Source organism: Thalassophryne amazonica, chromosome 18 (genome assembly GCF_902500255.1).
Source record: "Thalassophryne amazonica chromosome 18, fThaAma1.1, whole genome shotgun sequence".
NCBI classification, from domain to species: Eukaryota; Metazoa; Chordata; class Actinopteri; order Batrachoidiformes; family Batrachoididae; genus Thalassophryne; species Thalassophryne amazonica.
In genome coordinates this window covers 72,620,915-72,638,085 of record NC_047120.1, presented here as the reverse complement: position 1 = coordinate 72,638,085, position 17,171 = coordinate 72,620,915, and the positions used below count along the sequence as shown (strand labels likewise).

The following is a 17,171-nucleotide window of genomic DNA, read 5'->3' as shown; positions in this document are numbered from 1 at the left end:
GTGGAGGGGGGGCTGCTGCAGCTAAAGCCGCGCTGCTCCAGTTGTTGCCAGTGGGGCAAAACGGGTTAATGAGTTAATTAATTCCAGTAATTGGTTTCTTGTCCCCGTCAGCAGTTACAAATTTCTCCTTCATTGATTTTCTTGAACCTCTATTTTTCTGCTTTGGGTTTCACTGCGATTCTGTCATATTTACAGAATTGTTTTTTTTTTGTTTTTTTTTTCCATTCTCTGTTTTTCGTCACTCTCAGCCTGCGACTCGATGTGACACGGTACATATTAGGCCCTTTAAATACGCCACATTGACTTCTTTGCAGTTCCTTGAATGGCCCTTGATGTTGGCTCCAATCCCATAGAACCTCATGTTAAAATCACCAACTTTACAGTTGAAACGAATGTGTTTACAGTCTGGTTCAAAAAAGTGTTTTGGTCTCTGCAGTAGTTCCTCTGTTCATACCAGCTGTATGTTGGTGATATCTCCTGTTGTTCACTAATGAACCATCTAAGAATCCAGTGTTCCAATATTGCCATTGAGTGAAATTTTCACATTATTTAATTTTTACAATGGCACCATTCACACTAATTAATGGATATTGATAAATAGCTGGGTGACATGAGCTCAACTGACGGTGCCGTGGTAACTGACCAAAGCCACTAATTGGGTATTTACTAATTATCATCCCCCCCAAACCCAGGTTAGCCTGCTAGCCTTAGCATATTTAGTAACTATGAGATGGGGTGTGTGTTTGGGCTTCTTTCAGCTCGCCCTGGTCTTGCCCATGGTCCACCTCATTATGCATTTCTAGGTCAGCAGGGTGTTGGGTGGAGTTGGGCACTGCCAAGATGGTGAACTTTGGAGCTGTCCAACTTAAACCAGCTCTTCAGAATACCTGCGGATGACATCACAGAGGGTTTATCCAGCATATATCCGGTCAGATACAGGAGAAGTTGGCCCAATACGAGCTTGGACCCAGGTGTGAACTGAGCCAGAGCTAACCCTACCCCTAACCCAGGTCAAGTCCGTACCCCGGGCCGAGTCCTTAACCTGGGCTGAGTCCTCCCAGCGGTGTGTTGGGGGTGTTGTTGTAGCGCAACATGCAGTTTAAGTGAAGAGAATGGACAGAAAATGATCCAGACGTGGGAGGAGGAAAAGAGCAATGGAACAGTGGATGTATGATTTGCAAAGGAAGGAGGAGAAGAAAATGGTACTTGGAAGCAGCATGTTGATGTTTTGGCTCCAGTGCAGAGGCAACCTGCAGCTTTTACTATCAAACTCTTTCTTCATCCACAAATGCAAACACTGCATCCTCCTGCATTTTAAGGTCACTAATGAACAAATTCTTCAGACTTTGTTCTGCAGCATCTGTGGTGCATTGAGAAGCTCGGTGGAGCATGTGAAGGTTTCCACCTGCTTATCTGCCAAAAAAAGGAAACAAGTCCCTTCGGCTGCTCCCTTGTTTCCGCTCGGGGTTGCTACAGCAAATCTGAGGTGGATCTGCATGTTGAATTGACACAAGTTTTACACTGGATGCCCTTCCTGACACAACTCCACATTACATGGATAAATGTGGCAGAGGTGGGGTTTGAACTGGCAACCTTTCTCACTGACACCAAGCGGACTAACCACTTGTTCACCACCCCTGACCTTTTCCACCTGCATATCTTTGATTTTTCCAAAACGAAACAAAAGCTACCCTACGTACCGTCGGGTAAGTGAGAGTTCAACTTTAATTACCCTGGAACACCATGAACCCGCCGCAGGCTTTGAGGTGAGTGGACTCTGGGTACGTCTGCCAAGACCAAACAATGTCTACGGACCTTTGTGATGATGTCAGCAAAATGCATTGAAGGAGTGGCACCAGAAAAGACCATCTTCAAGCTATAGGGCAGATAGACGAGAACATTAGAAACATTTTTAGGAATCTAGAAAGACAGCAGGTCAAATAACCGTATAAGAAGAGTGGATTATATAACTATATTAGCTTCATTTACATAACTGTTCACTTATTTAGATGTTGAATGAACTGTCTCCAGGCTAACTAGCCTAGCCCAATCCAAAAACATTTGCTCCTATAAAGCAGTGGACTGTGCAGAAAGCCTCGAGGCCACCATACGCTCCCCACGTACAGTTGATCACTCAGGACTTTGATGGTGACTAAGCTGCCACTGCTGCCAACATGGCAACATACGCGCTGTTCCAGGTCTCTATAGAAAACCTGTGGGTGATGTCTTGCAGACTTTGTCCAGGACAGACACAGTCTGTGGACACATGTCCAGTCCTGCATTTCTGGCCTGCAACATATTCCAAAAAAAGGTGGGACAGGAGCAGTTTGTGTGTGTTTTTATGTCTAATGCAATGCCAGTGAGGGTGGGATGATCACGGGGCCAAAGATTACCACAGCACCAATTAACCAGTTGTCCTCCAGTGTCCTCATGCCGTATCTCCTCTCTGAGAAGTTCTTGTTACTATGACAACATGCATTAACCAACATTATGCAGATAAATACGCCAGATTTAAATGAAGGGGCTAAAGTGATTAATATGTCTGACTTTGACTTGTTGTGTCTTCATGGTTTAGTCTCCGTGAGCTTGTGTCTCCTCTTTGGTTCTGCGTGTTCTCGGTCCAGTTCTAATTGGATTAGAGGAGGTTGTGGTTTCCTCTGTGTCCTTTGTGCCGATAATAAATAAGAAGCTAAGCAACAGGAAATGAACTGTTTTGTTTTTTTTTGTTTTTTTGCTTTGCTTTGTATTAGTCTCCGTCCGTCTGTGACGTCCTCGTGGTAATTTGCCCTCCAATCCAAAAGAGATTGGCACAAATTGGATGCAGACAGAGACAGAAAGTACTTTTAGAGTTCAATTTGTAGAGAAAGAAACCTGAACCGCCCAAACGGTCCAAACCCGGCTGTTATTAACCTGCAGGTTCCTGATCTGTGTGTCAAAACTCAGTGATTCTTTGTCATTGTAACAAAGCACAATGAAAGGTCAGGTGCAAATATAAACCCAAGTAAACCACATGCAGAATTTAAAGGAATGTACAAAACTGTGGATATTTGGTGTTGGCTCTCCTGAGACAGTCAGAGCCATGAAGGTCCCCCAGTGTGGGTAGAGGCCACCCAGTGATCTTCTCTGGAGCTCTTTCCTGTTTGGCCCCGTGCAGCTGGTAAATCACATCCAGATGCAGTATGTGAGGATGCTCTCCATGGTAGAGTGGTAAAAAGACACCTGACATCTCTGGTTGATGTTATTTTTTCTGGGGATTCTCAGGAGGTGGAGTCTTTGCTGTGCCTTCTTTACCAAGTGTGTGGAGCTCCTGTCCCAGGTCAATTTCTCCACTGTGTGGACTCTCAGGAAACAGAAGTCCTTGATCCTTTCCACACAGGTCCCCCCAGTGATAACGGGCTGAATGTCTGTTTAGCTCCTTGGTTTTGGATGTGTTCAGGAGCAAGTTATTTGCTCTATACTACACCGTCAGCTGGTCCACCTTCTCCCGGTAAGCGGACTCATCTCCTCCAGTGATACAGCCGACCACTGTGGTGTCATCTGCATACTTAATGAAGGTGTTGCTGGTGTGGACGGGGTGCAGTCAGAGGTGTAGAGGGTGAAGAGCAGTGAGCTCAGCACGCAGCCTTGAGGGGACCCTGTGCTGAGTGTGAGAGCTGTGGATATGTGGGGGCCAATCCAGACTGTTTGTGAACCATCTGACAGAAAGTCCTTAATCCAAAGACATGAGGAATGAGGTAGACTGAGGTTCAGCAGGTTCCTCATGAGGCCGTGGGGGAGGATGGTGCTGAATGCTGAACTAGTTTTTTTTTTTTTTTTTTTTCCAGTCTGTGGGTTTTGATCATTAAAACATTCTGAGGAGTAGAGCTCCATGAGGACCTGACGTATGAGTGAAAATCTGCTTTTCACAAGCACTTCTTTAGTATTTCTCATTAGCATGGACATCAGACTCGCACACTATGAAAATGTTGCTGTGGAATTTTTGTTGGACTCCACTTTTTTGGGGTACTGTAGCTGTATCGGGGAACCATCCTCCAGTGCTGAAAAATGAAGCCAACGCTGAAGTGCCAAAACCTGCAGTTTCTTCAATGGCCACTTGATGCTGGCTTCAGAGGCAAGTCAACCCCCATTGATCCCTAAAAACTGTCCAACTTCACAGACATAAACATGTTTACAGCCCGTTGTTGTTTTTTCTTTCCTATAGCGAGTTTCCACATTCATGACAACTGGGTGGGGATCAGTTCAAGCTAATTTAAACTGTGGTTACTTTGAGTGAGGGCTCGTGGTCTGTGTCCAATGCAGACAGTGTTAGAGGCCTCTGCTGGCTGAGTAAATGACTGTTTGTCCTTTCAGAGCATTTTATTAGCAATGTCAACTTCCTGTCCCGTTAATTGTGCTAACAACACTGGGCGTGCTTGAGCTTCATTCATCCCACCCAGGTCACACGGTCTTTGCTTTTACTCCACTGCTTTTACAGATTTACAGGTTTGTCCACTTTATATGGGTGATTCTTAGACTACGGGCACTTATTATGTCCTTTGATCATATTGTATGAAAAACAGAAAAAATGGGAAATTTCACACTTTTATAGTTATCTTTACAATGAAAGTGTGTTAAGAAATTTGTTCTAGTAGTATATGATGACTTTTTCACCTTTTTTCAGCATCATTATATGCAAATATTGCCGTTTTGTGCTTGTCCCACACCCAGACTTTTGATATTCAATGATAAAAATGAATGGTAAAGAAACGTTTTTTCTAATGTTTTAAAATATCTCTGAATAAAATATCAGTAAAATAAAACATAATTGGGGTATTCAATGTCATACAACTGTTGTGATTTTTTTAAACAAAATGTAGTTGTCCCACACTATTGCCATAATTTCCACCACAACACTGTAATGTCCCTTTAAACAGTTTGTATGAAAGATTGTTTGGGTAGTTTCTATGGAGACAAACAGTGACATCAGAGCACATGTATATAGCGCCAAATCACAACAAACAGTTGCCCCAAGGCGCTTTATATTGTAAGGCAATGGTGTGGTGGAAATTACATTTACAAGGCCAATAGTGCCCGTAGTTAAAGAATCACCCATATACAGTCTGTGGTTTTAGGGCCGAGAACAAAAGCATAACTTTTTTGTGTATTTCATTTCTTAGAATAAGTTCATCTGTTTCTGTGATTATGGTGAACAGAAGTTTCTCACGTTTGACATAACAGAAAATGGGTCACTGAACCTTTTACAGTATAATTTTGTTTGTTGTTGTTGTTCGTGAACGCTATAGATCAGTTGGGCGCCATCGTCTCCTTTGAGCAATAAAGGGGTTAAATGAAAGAGCGCGTGACGCAAAAAAAAACAACCTTCCGGGGACAGCCCCATTGTCACCCAGTCACTTGTTTGTCCCCATCAGACACAGCATACAAAGTGAAAATGCAAAGAAAAAGCGAGGATGCGGTGGAAAGTGGACATGTGTCACGGTTTATTTATGACCCTGAGCTCAAACATGTCGAGGTGCTTTTGCAGGTGAGAGAACACAGCGACTCTGGTTAGCTGTGTAGGCCAACACTTACAACATGACCTCTTACATTTGCCTCTTCTTCCCGTCTCCACTGGGAACTGAGCCAAAACTGCACTTTTTTCCCAACTGCTTCGGTGATTGCAGCCGAAAACAAAACCGTACGCTGTGTTTGTGCAGGCTGCACCCGGATGTGGATGGCCTGCACAAACACAATATCACAATCCCACAATATCACAGGGGTTCATACAAGACTGCGCTGCCCCATTAGAGCCACAAAAATAATTATGGTCAAAAACATCTAACTTTATTGACAATTATTTACAATTCTATGAAGATCAGTTTTGGACGACCGTCTTACGCGTAGCCAAGGGTGGGCCTGGATGGGCCTGGGCCCCCACTTGTCAGCCAGGCCCGCCCCATCCAATGAGAAGGCTGAGTTGACACTCGACAGTCACTTGTTGTTGCCTCATTGTATTCCTATGATATGGTATTGCATTAGCACTGAGCGACAATTAATACATTTTGTCCAAAAAATCTGGTTCATCTTCTGTGATTTTTATTAATTCATTTTCAGAGTACAGTGGTCCCTCGCTATAACGCGGTTCACCTTTTGCGGCCTCGCAGTTTCGCAGATTTTTTTAGTGCAATTTTGCATGCTTTTTTTTTTTAAACGCGCATTGTATTCTGCGTCCTTATCAGGCGGGCCGGTCGCAGCACCGGTCGGCATCACCGCGATTGCTCTCACTGCCTCCGATGCGCTTTCTGCGGGCTCAGTAAATGCAGCAGCGGGCCACCTCCTCCTGTCTGCTGTGCGGAATTCTGCCAAATCTGGCAACAGGTCCAGAGATACACTCGTTGTTTTGATCCGGATGTTGATCACAGCCACAGAGCTCCGTGACCACCGAGAGAGGACTTGGATTCTTTGCGGGTCCCGCATCCGTACCTCCAGAGGCAGTGAGTGAAGGGAGAGCACCCACATTGTGTTCTGCGTATGTCTGTTTATAATCTTCTCGCCCAGAAGAAAAAAGAGAGTGTTTACACAAGAGAGAAAAGTGAGAAAATGTTCATGCCTGTTTGAGAAAAGTGTTTAAAGTGTGTAGTGAGGGGTTTTACAGCCTTAAAACATCTATAATAATTGCAAAAAATAGCACTGACTACTTTGCGGATTTCATTTATTGCGGGTTATTTTTTAACGTAACTCCCGCGATAAACGAGGGAGCACATTTTTCCTCCAATAAATAGTCTTCTGCGGGCCTCCATCACAATGCCAATAACAACATGCACCGTCGACCGGCTGTTTTCTACAGTTAAATGGATAAAAACATCCACCAGAACATCCATGTTGACTCACAGACTGAATGCACTCTCCGTGCTTTCCCTTGAAAGAAAACTGACCGAATCGTTGGACTGTGATGACGTGATAAGATAAGAATTATCAAATGTAAGTGTGAGATCATTAATTACTTTTTTCTTCTAAATAGTAGTTTTCTCTGGGCCCCTCCCCAATCAGACCGGGAGTGACATGTTTAGCCGCATGTTCTCCTTGAATTGCTGGCTGTCTGAGTGGTGTCCAAAAAATGAGGTGGGCTTCATAGATAATTGGCAAAGCTTCTGGGGAAAACCTGGTCTTGTTAGGAGAGACGGCATCCATCCCACTTTGGATGGAGCAGCTCTCATTTCTAGAAATCTGGCTAATTTTCTTAAATCCTCCAAACCGTGACTATCCAGGGTTGGGACCAGGAAGCAGAGTTGTAGTCTTACACACCTCTCTGCAGCTTCTCTCCCCCTGCCATCCCCTCGTTGCCCCATCCCCGTAGAGACGGTGCCTGCTCCCAGACTACCAATAACCAGCAAAAATCTATTTAAGCATAAAAATTCAAAAAGAAAAAATAATATAGCACCTTCTACTGCACCACAGACTAAAACAGTTAAATGTGGTCTATTAAACATTAGGTCTCTCTCTTCTAAGTCCCTGTTGGTAAATGATATAATAATTGATCAACATATTGATTTATTCTGCCTAACAGAAACCTGGTTACAGCAGGATGAATATGTTAGTTTAAATGAGTCAACACCCCCGAGTCACACTAACTGTCAGAATGCTCGTAGCACGGGCCGGGGCGGTGGATTAGCAGCAATCTTCCATTCCAGCTTATTAATTAATCAAAAACCCAGACAGAGCTTTAATTCATTTGAAAGCTTGTCTCTTAGTCTTGTCCATCCAAATTGGAAGTCCCAAAAACCAGTTTTATTTGTTATTATCTATCGTCCACCTGGTCGTTACTGTGAGTTTCTCTGTGAATTTTCAGACCTTTTGTCTGACTTAGTGCTTAGCTCAGATAAGATAATTATAGTGGGCGATTTTAACATCCACACAGATGCTGAGAATGACAGCCTCAACACTGCATTTAATCTATTATTAGACTCTATCGGCTTTGCTCAAAAAGTAAATGAGTCCACCCACCACTTTAATCATATCTTAGATCTTGTTCTGACTTATGGTATGGAAATAGAAGACTTAACAGTATTCCCTGAAAACTCCCTTCTGTCTGATCATTTTTTAATAACATTTACATTTACTCTGATGGACTACCCAGCAGTAGGGAATAAGTTTCATTACACTAGAAGTCTTTCAGAAAGCGCTGTAACTAGGTTTAAGGATATGATTCCTTCTTTATGTTCTCTAATGCCATATAACAACACAGTGCAGAGTAGCTACCTAAACTCTGTAAGGGAGATGGAGTATCTCGTCAATAGTTTTACATCCTCATTGAAGACAACTTTGGATGCTGTAGCTCCTCTGAAAAAGAGAGCTTTAAATCAGAAGTGTCTGACTCCATGGTATAACTCTCAAACTCGTAGCTTAAAGCAGATAACCCGTAAGTTGGAGAGGAAATGGCGTCTCACTAATTTAGAAGATCTTCACTTAGCCTGGAAAAAGAGTCTGTTGCTCTATAAAAAAGCCCTCCGTAAAGCTAGGACATCTTTCTACTCATCACTAATTGAAGAAAATAAGAACAACCCCAGGTTTCTTTTCAGCACTGTAGCCAGGCTGACAAAGAGTCAGAGCTCTATTGAGCTGAGTATTCCATTATCTTTAACTAGTAATGAGTTCATGACTTTCTTTGCTAACAAAATTTTAACTATTAGAGAAAAAATTACTCATAACCATCCCAAAGACGTATCGTTATCTTTGGCTGCTTTCAGTGATGCCGGTATTTGGTTAGACTCTTTCTCTCCGATTGTTCTGTCTGAGTTATTTTCATTAGTTACTTCATCCAAACCATCAACATGTTTATTAGACCCCATTCCTACCAGGCTGCTCAAGGAAGCCCTACCATTATTTAATGCTTCGATCTTAAATATGATCAATCTATCTTTGTTAGTTGGCTATGTACCACAGGCTTTTAAGGTGGCAGTAATTAAACCATTACTTAAAAAGCCATCACTTGACCCAGCTATCTTAGCTAATTATAGGCCAATCTCCAAGCTTCCTTTTCTCTCAAAAATTCTTGAAAGGGTAGTTGTAAAACAGCTAACTGATCATCTGCAGAGGAATGGTCTATTTGAAGAGTTTCAGTCAGGTTTTAGAATTCATCATAGTACAGAAACAGCATTAGTGAAGGTTACAAATGATCTTCTTATGGCCTCGGACAGTGGACTCATCTCTGTGCTTGTTCTGTTAGACCTCAGTGCTGCTTTTGATACTGTTGACCATAAAATTTTATTACAGAGATTAGAGCATGCCATAGGTATTAAAGGCACTGCGCTGCGGTGGTTTGAATCATATTTGTCTAATAGATTACAATTTGTTCATGTAAATGGGGAATCTTCTTCACAGACTAAAGTTAATTATGGAGTTCCACAAGGTTCTGTGCTAGGACCAATTTTATTCACTTTATATATGCTTCCCTTAGGCAGTATTATTAGACGGTATTGCTTAAATTTTCATTGTTACGCAGATGATACCCAGCTTTATCTATCCATGAAGCCAGAGGACACACACCAATTAGCTAAACTGCAGGATTGTCTTACAGACATAAAGACATGGATGACCTCTAATTTCCTGCTTTTAAACTCAGATAAAACTGAAGTTATTGTTCTTGGCCCCACAAATCTTAGAAACATGGTGTCTAACCAGATCCTTACTCTGGATGGCATTACCCTGACCTCTAGTAATACTGTGAGAAATCTTGGAGTCATTTTTGATCAGGATATGTCATTCAAAGCGCATATTAAACAAATATGTAGGACTGCTTTTTTGCATTTACGCAATATCTCTAAAATCAGAAAGGTCTTGTCTCAGAGTGATGCTGAAAAACTAATTCATGCATTTATTTCCTCTAGGCTGGACTATTGTAATTCATTATTATCAGGTTGTCCTAAAAGTTCCCTAAAAAGCCTTCAGTTAATTCAAAATGCTGCAGCTAGAGTGCTGACGGGGACTAGAAGGAGAGAGCATATCTCACCCATATTGGCCTCTCTTCATTGGCTTCCTGTTAATTCTAGAATAGAATTTAAAATTCTTCTTCTTACTTATAAGGTTTTGAATAATCAGGTCCCATCTTATCTTAGGGACCTCATAGTACCATATCACCCCAATAGAGCGCTTCGCTCTCAGACTGCAGGCTTACTTGTAGTTCCTAGGGTTTGTAAGAGTAGAATGGGAGGCAGAGCCTTCAGCTTTCAGGCTCCTCTCCTGTGGAACCAGCTCCCAATTCAGATCAGGGAGACAGACACCCTCTCTACTTTTAAGATTAGGCTTAAAACTTTCCTTTTTGCTAAAGCTTATAGTTAGGGCTGGATCAGGTGACCCTGAACCATCCCTTAGTTATGCTGCTATAGACGTAGACTGCTGGGGGGTTCCCATGATGCACTGTTTCTTTCTCTTTTTGCTCTGTATGCACCACTCTGCATTTAATCATTAGTGATCGATCTCTGCTCCCCTCCACAGCATGTCTTTTTCCTGGTTCTCTCCCTCAGCCCCAACCAGTCCCAGCAGAAGACTGCCCCTCCCTGAGCCTGATTCTGCTGGAGGTTTCTTCCTGTTAAAAGGGAGTTTTTCCTTCCCACTGTAGCCAAGTGCTTGCTCACAGGGGGTCGTTTTGACCGTTGGGGTTTTACATCATTATTGTATGGCCTTGCCTTACAATATAAAGCGCCTTGGGGCAACTGTTTGTTGTGATTTGGCGCTATATAAAAAAAAAATTGATTGATTGATTGATTGATTGATTGAATAGGCCTAACTCAACAAAAATATAAACGCAACACTTTTGGTTTTGCTCCCATTTTGTATGAGATGAACTCAAAGATCTAAAACTTTTTCCACATACACAATATCACCATTTCCCTCAAATATTGTTCACAAACCAGTCTAAATCTGTGATAGTGAGCACTTCTCCTTTGCTGAGATAATCCATCCCACCTCACAGGTGTGCCATATCAAGATGCTGATTAGACACCATGATTAGTGCACAGGTGTGCCTTAGACTGCCCACAATAAAAGGCCACTCTGAAAGGTGCAGTTTTATCACACAGCACAATGCCACAGATGTCGCAAGATTTGAGGGAGCGTGCAATTGGCATGCTGACAGCAGGAATGTCAACCAGAGCTGTTGCTCATGTATTGAATGTTCATTTCTCTACCATAAGCCGTCTCCAAAGGCGTTTCAGAGAATTTGGCAGTACATCCAACCAGCCTCACAACCGCAGACCACGTGTAACCACACCAGCCCAGGACCTCCACATCCAGCATGTTCACCTCCAAGATCGTCTGAGACCAGCCACTCGGACAGCTGCTGAAACAATCGGTTTGCATAACCAAAGAATTTCTGCACAAACTGTCAGAAACCGTCTCAGGGAAGCTCATCTCCATGCTCGTCGTCCTCATCGGGGTCTTGACCTGACTCCAGTTCGTCGTCGTAACCGACTTGAGTGGGCAAATGCTCACATTCGCTGGCATTTGGCACGTTGGAGAGGTGTTCTCTTCACGGATGATGCGAAGGAGATGTGTTGCACTGCATGAGGCAAATGGTGGTCACACCAGATACTGACTGGTATCCCCCCCCAATAAAACAAAACTGCACCTTTCAGAGTGGCCTTTTATTGTGGGCAGTCTAAGGCACACCTGTGCACTAATCATGGTGTCTAATCAGCATCTTGATATGGCACACCTGTGAGGTGGGATGGATTATCTCAGCAAAGGAGAAGTGCTCACTATCACAGATTTAGACTGGTTTGTGAACAATATTTGAGGGAAATGGTGATATTGTTTATGTGGAAAAAGTTTTAGATCTTTGAGTTCATCTCATACAAATTGGGAGCAAAACCAAAAGTGTTGCGTTTATATTTTTGTTGAGTATATATTGCAACTGCCACGAATCATGTTGGTGTCCGTTCTGATGGTTTTTAATTTGGCCGCTGAGCCAACCTGTTTTCATGTTGCGGATATATTTTAATTTTTATTTTAAAGGACTTTACGTGACTAAACGTTGCGTTGCTGCATTGTCCATGGGGTGCTTGTGTCTGACACTTTGCATCTGTGTAACTGTGCACACAGTGTCTTTGCAGTTGGCTGAGTTGTGTTCATGATTAAACTAGAAATTCATTTTTGAAACAATGCCTTATTTAAATACCTATTGACGTTTTGGGTTTAGGCCGAGCCAAGTAGGCTACCAGACTTGCACTGAATGTGTGTGTGTGTGTGTGTGTGTGTGGGTGGGGGGGCGCTGCACTGCAGCTTGCGTTATCCATGAAGAGTACTTGTGTCTGACGTGTTGCGTCTGTGTGCTCACTTTGCCAGTGCTGTAGGCTAAGTGTTAACGTTGCTTGCAATGTCCAAACGAGGCACACTTTTTCAAACGGTGTATTATAATACCTACACCTTACCTACAACTCCAAAGGTTGGGCCCGTCTGATTTTTTCTGGGCCCACCCATTTTATGATTTCTGCCTACGCCCCTGACGACCGTGTGCTTTTCTTCTAGAGTTTCTGAAATTTTGATGGAGAACCAAAAACAACAAAAAGCCAACCGAACGCAAACACAACATTTAGTGGCTGCTGGCATTTGGGTGGGTAAAGAGGGCGGAGTTATAACAAGGGCTGCAGAAATTAGATAAAGACAAAGACAAAGCCTTCTGTTCATAATTATCTTTGTTTAATCCCTCTAAGTGAAGTTTGATCCATCTCAGAAAATGAATTGCAGGTGCCCATGTACACATGATGCCCTCTGCCCCAAGCCCCGCCCCCAACAGCTCTTCATGATGCACTCCACCTTCTTTGTGGTGATAAAGTATCAGAAGTGATACAGAGTCTGAGGTGGTAAAGTATGAGAACTGATAAATAGTCTGAGGCGACAAAGAGTCTGAGGCCACAAAGTATGGGAGGGGATATGATCCTATGTAGAGCAGCTGCAGGTCATTAGTGCACGTGTGGGTTTGGCAGCACTCAGCGCAGTTTGTCCTTGTGGGAGTTTCTTCCTGCATTATCAAGACAGAAATGTTGAATTTTTTAAGGTGGCATAAAAGGGATGTTGACGAGCTGCAGCATGCGTGGGAATGATAATTGGGCCTCGTGTCAGATTCGGTGTCATTAAACGGGGGTTTATAACGAGGACGGTTAAATTTGTTCCGTTATTTGTGACGGAGACCTTTAGTTCTGTGAAGTTCTTAAATAATGAAACGTGTGTTTGTGTGAGTAAGTCCGCATTGCTCTAATTGACCTTTATTGACTTGTGTCTCCTCAGCGCTCCTCCTCCTGTATGACGTCACTAACAAAGTGTCCTTTGACAACATCCGGGTAAGAACACTGACAGTTCCACAGTTGTGTAATATGTCATCAGCCTGATTTCCAGCCACTGAACACTGACACCTGCCTGATGGATCACTGATGTTGGATGGATGATGGAATATTAGGAGCAGGTGCGGCTGCCCGTGGAAAAACACGGACCATTTCTGTGCAGAAATGCAGTAATTCAGAAAAGTTAAGTGTTACCTTCTGATTGTTTCACAGTGGTTGTATTTAAAAACTCAGATAACAGTCACACCTCCACACAGCCCGGCAGAAAGGATTTAGTTTGAATGTCGCTGAAACAGACGCTCCTTTTTCTTTCTGTCTCTCAACATATCTGTGTGGCTTTGAACTTCATGCAGCTTGAAATGAGTTTGTTTGTGTGTGTTTAACCGCTTAGTCGAATAAAGGGCCCGCGGGGGGCTGGAGCCTATCCCAGCAGTCATAGAGCGCGAGGCAGGGTACACCCAGCACAGGACGCCAGTTTGTCGCAGGGCCACCAACAGACAAACAAACACAGACACACCCACTCACACACCTACGGACAATTTAAAGATTCCAATCCACCTAACCCGCATGTCTTTGGATGTGGGAGGAAACCAGAGCACCCAGAGGAAACCCACACAAACACAGGGAGAACATGCAAACTCCACACAGAAAGGACACAGGCGGGAATTGAACACATGACCTTCTTGCTGTGAGGCAACAGTGCTAACCACTAATCCACTGTGCTGCCACATATATACGCAAAAAAGTAAGAAAAACAAGCACCAAATTGGAGAGCTAAAAGCCACTGCGCCCGTGCGTGCCGCCATCTTGAATCCCATTCGCTGTAAATGACCCCAGTAGGATTTGGCAGGGAATAAATCATAAATCACATAACCAACTACAGAAGCAGCAACCCAGGAAATGCCCAGTCTGATGCCTCGCTGGCAGAGGAGCTGAACCGCTTCTTTGCCTGCTTCGAAGCAGACAGGCCAGCAGCAACTCCACACTAACAACCCTCCAGCATTAGCACGCTAACACTTCAGGAACACAAAGTGAGACGTGTGCTGAAGGCAGTGAACCCCAGGAAGGCGGCTGGCCCCGATGGTGTACCTGGAAAGGTACTCAAAGCGTGTGCTGACTGCTCCAACTGGCTGGAGTTTTCACCTGCATCTTCAACCTGTCCCTGTCACAGGCCATCATTCCACTGTGCCTCAAATCCTCCACCATCATTCCAGTCCCAAAGAAGTCAGCAGTGGAGAGCATGAATGACTCAGGCCTGGTGCACTTATGCCTGTGGTCATGAAGTGCTTTGAAAGACTGGTCTCTCAGCACATCACAGCCATCAGAGCCTGTCTGCCTCCCACTCTGGACCCCCACCAGTTTGCCTACAGGGCAAACCGCTCCACAGAGGACGCTATCACCACAGCTCTCCGCACCGCGCTGAACCACCTGGAGCACCAGGGGAGCTATGTGAGGATGCTCTTCCTAGACTTCAGCTCAGCCTTCAACCACATCATCCCGGAGATCCTGGTCCAGAAACTGATACATCTGGGCATCTCCACCCCCACCTGCCAGTGGATAAAGGATTTCCTCACAAACCGTCCACAGTCCGTGAAACTTGGCCCCCACCTTTCCTCCGCCATCACACTCAGCACCGGCTCCCCTCAAGGGTGTGTACTGAGCCCCCTTTACACACACGACTGCTCTCTGACCCATCCCACAAACACCATCATAAAGTTTTTGGATGATACCACCATGATTGGGCTCATCTCCGGGGGGATGAGTCTGATTACAGAGACGAGGTCAATCGACTGACAGTGTGGTGTTCAACTAACAACCTGCCGCTGAACACCACAAAAACAAAAGCAATAATCCTGGACTTCAGGAAGAACAGGACTGACCCAGCCCCGCTCTACATCCAAGGGGACTGTGTGGAAAGGGTCAGCTCCATCAGGTTCCTGGGAATGGAGCTCTCTGAAGGCCGCTCCTGGACCGTCAACACAACAGTGGTGGTGAAGAAAGCCCAGCAGCGACTCCACTTCCTGAGGGTGCTCAGGAGAAACAATCTGAAGGAGAAGCTGCTGTTGTTGTTCTACAGAGCCACCATCGAGAGCATCCTGACGTACTGCATCACAGCGTGGTACGGGGGGTGCTCAGCAGCAGACAGGAGAGTGCTGCAGAGGGTGATCAAAATGGCCCAGGGGATCACTGGTTGATCTCTGCCCAGCCTGGAGGACATTGCCAGCTCTCGCTACCTTAGCAGAGCTGCCAGCATCATCAAAGACACATCCCACCCCAGCAACCACCTGTTTGACCTACTACCCTCCGGCCGACGGTATAGGTCAATCAAAACTAGGACAAACAGACTCAGGAACAGCTTCTACCCAGAGCGATCACTGCACTGAACAAAAATAAATCACTCTAATCCGCACTTTTGTTTCTTTTGTAATATCTGTAAACCATGCGCAATATTCCCGTGCAATATTATTCCACAGTTGTATATAATTGTCGTTTTACATTTTACTTGGTCCACATTTTATTTTATTTTACCTTATGTTTATATTATTGTACATATACTCTGAATAATTTATCGTTAAATTTCACAGTCTTTTATTTGGCTAAAAATTACTCGCACCATGGAAAGCACCTTCTTGGAGTTGCACTCAAATCTCGTTGTAATGCAAATTACAATGACAATAAAGGCAATTCTGATATATATATATATATATATATATATATATATATATATATATATATATATATATATATATATATATATAAAACTACTATGTATACCATGTTTGTTGAAGATTGACAAAGATAGATCAAGACGTTTTTCAAAACGCGCTCCATTTGTTATTCTGGATTAAACGGTTACCTTGTGTCTGATGTCCGTGCGGTGCTCCTCTGTTCATTTTATTTATTTATTTATGTTGAAAAAATGTAACTTTTGCAGTGGCTGGTTTGAGACCGTATTCGCTTTGTGGCGGGAGGCTTTGGTAAGCTAACATGCGTTCACCTTCAAGTTAGTTGTTTAACTGTGGATTGTCGGATTGTGAAACTAGTTTAGAGCGTTTTACACCGTGTGAATATAAGTTTTGGGAGGAGATCAAAACTCGCTTGGAGTGCGAACGCTTTAATCACAAACTTGGTAGATCGGTTTAAAGACTCAAATGGTGAGATTTTAGAATAATCTAAAGTACATTATACATACAGTTTGTGAGAGATGAACCTGGACCCTGGACCACCCGTTACTCCAGGCTGAGCTAAACACTCAGAATACATTTTGGGACTGAGATGCAGAAGAATGTTTAACTCTGAAAGTTGTGAGAGGATGTTGGTGAACTTTGGTGAGCAGAAGGATCGTGTGCTCGTAAATCAGGGATTTTATTTTCAATTAGATCCACAATATATTTTGTTTCCAGGTTCCAGCTGAAGTTTGAAACATTCAGGAAGACATGGCCTTTTAGTTTGGACTGTGTGCATCAGCAGGTTGTAGGTTTGGTGCTCACATCCTGACTGTGGAATACATGTCATTTTTGGAACAAAGCGCCAGCGTCGGCAGACTGTAACGGCAGGAATGAGGTGATGTTGACATGGAAGAAGACTGATGCACAAATTGAACGGTGCTGAGAGTGCGTGGGTGTAGATAAGAGAGAGAGAGACAGAGAGAGAGAGAGAGAGGGGGAGACAGAGAGAGAGAGAGAGAGAGAGAGAGAGAGGGGGAGACAGAGAGAGAGAGAGAGACAGAGAGAGAGAGGGGGGAGACAGAGAGAGAGAGAGAGAGAGAGAGGGGAGAAGAGAGAGAGAGAGAGAGAGCAGAGAGAGAGAGGAGGGGGGAGAGGAGAGAGAGAGAGAGGAGAGAGAGAGGGGGGAGAC

General features: G+C 43.9%; 1 protein-coding gene across 1 annotated transcript in view; it reads left to right on the top strand.

Moving 5' to 3' along the window:
• LOC117531332 (ras-related protein Rab-26) overlaps nt 1-17,171 on the top strand; it is a 111,214-nt gene that overhangs the window by 71,067 nt on the left and 22,976 nt on the right. The window contains exon 5 of the mRNA XM_034194402.1: nt 13,261-13,313. Within this exon, the coding sequence (XP_034050293.1) occupies nt 13,261-13,313 (53 nt within the window). The remainder of the gene's footprint in view (nt 1-13,260; nt 13,314-17,171) is intronic.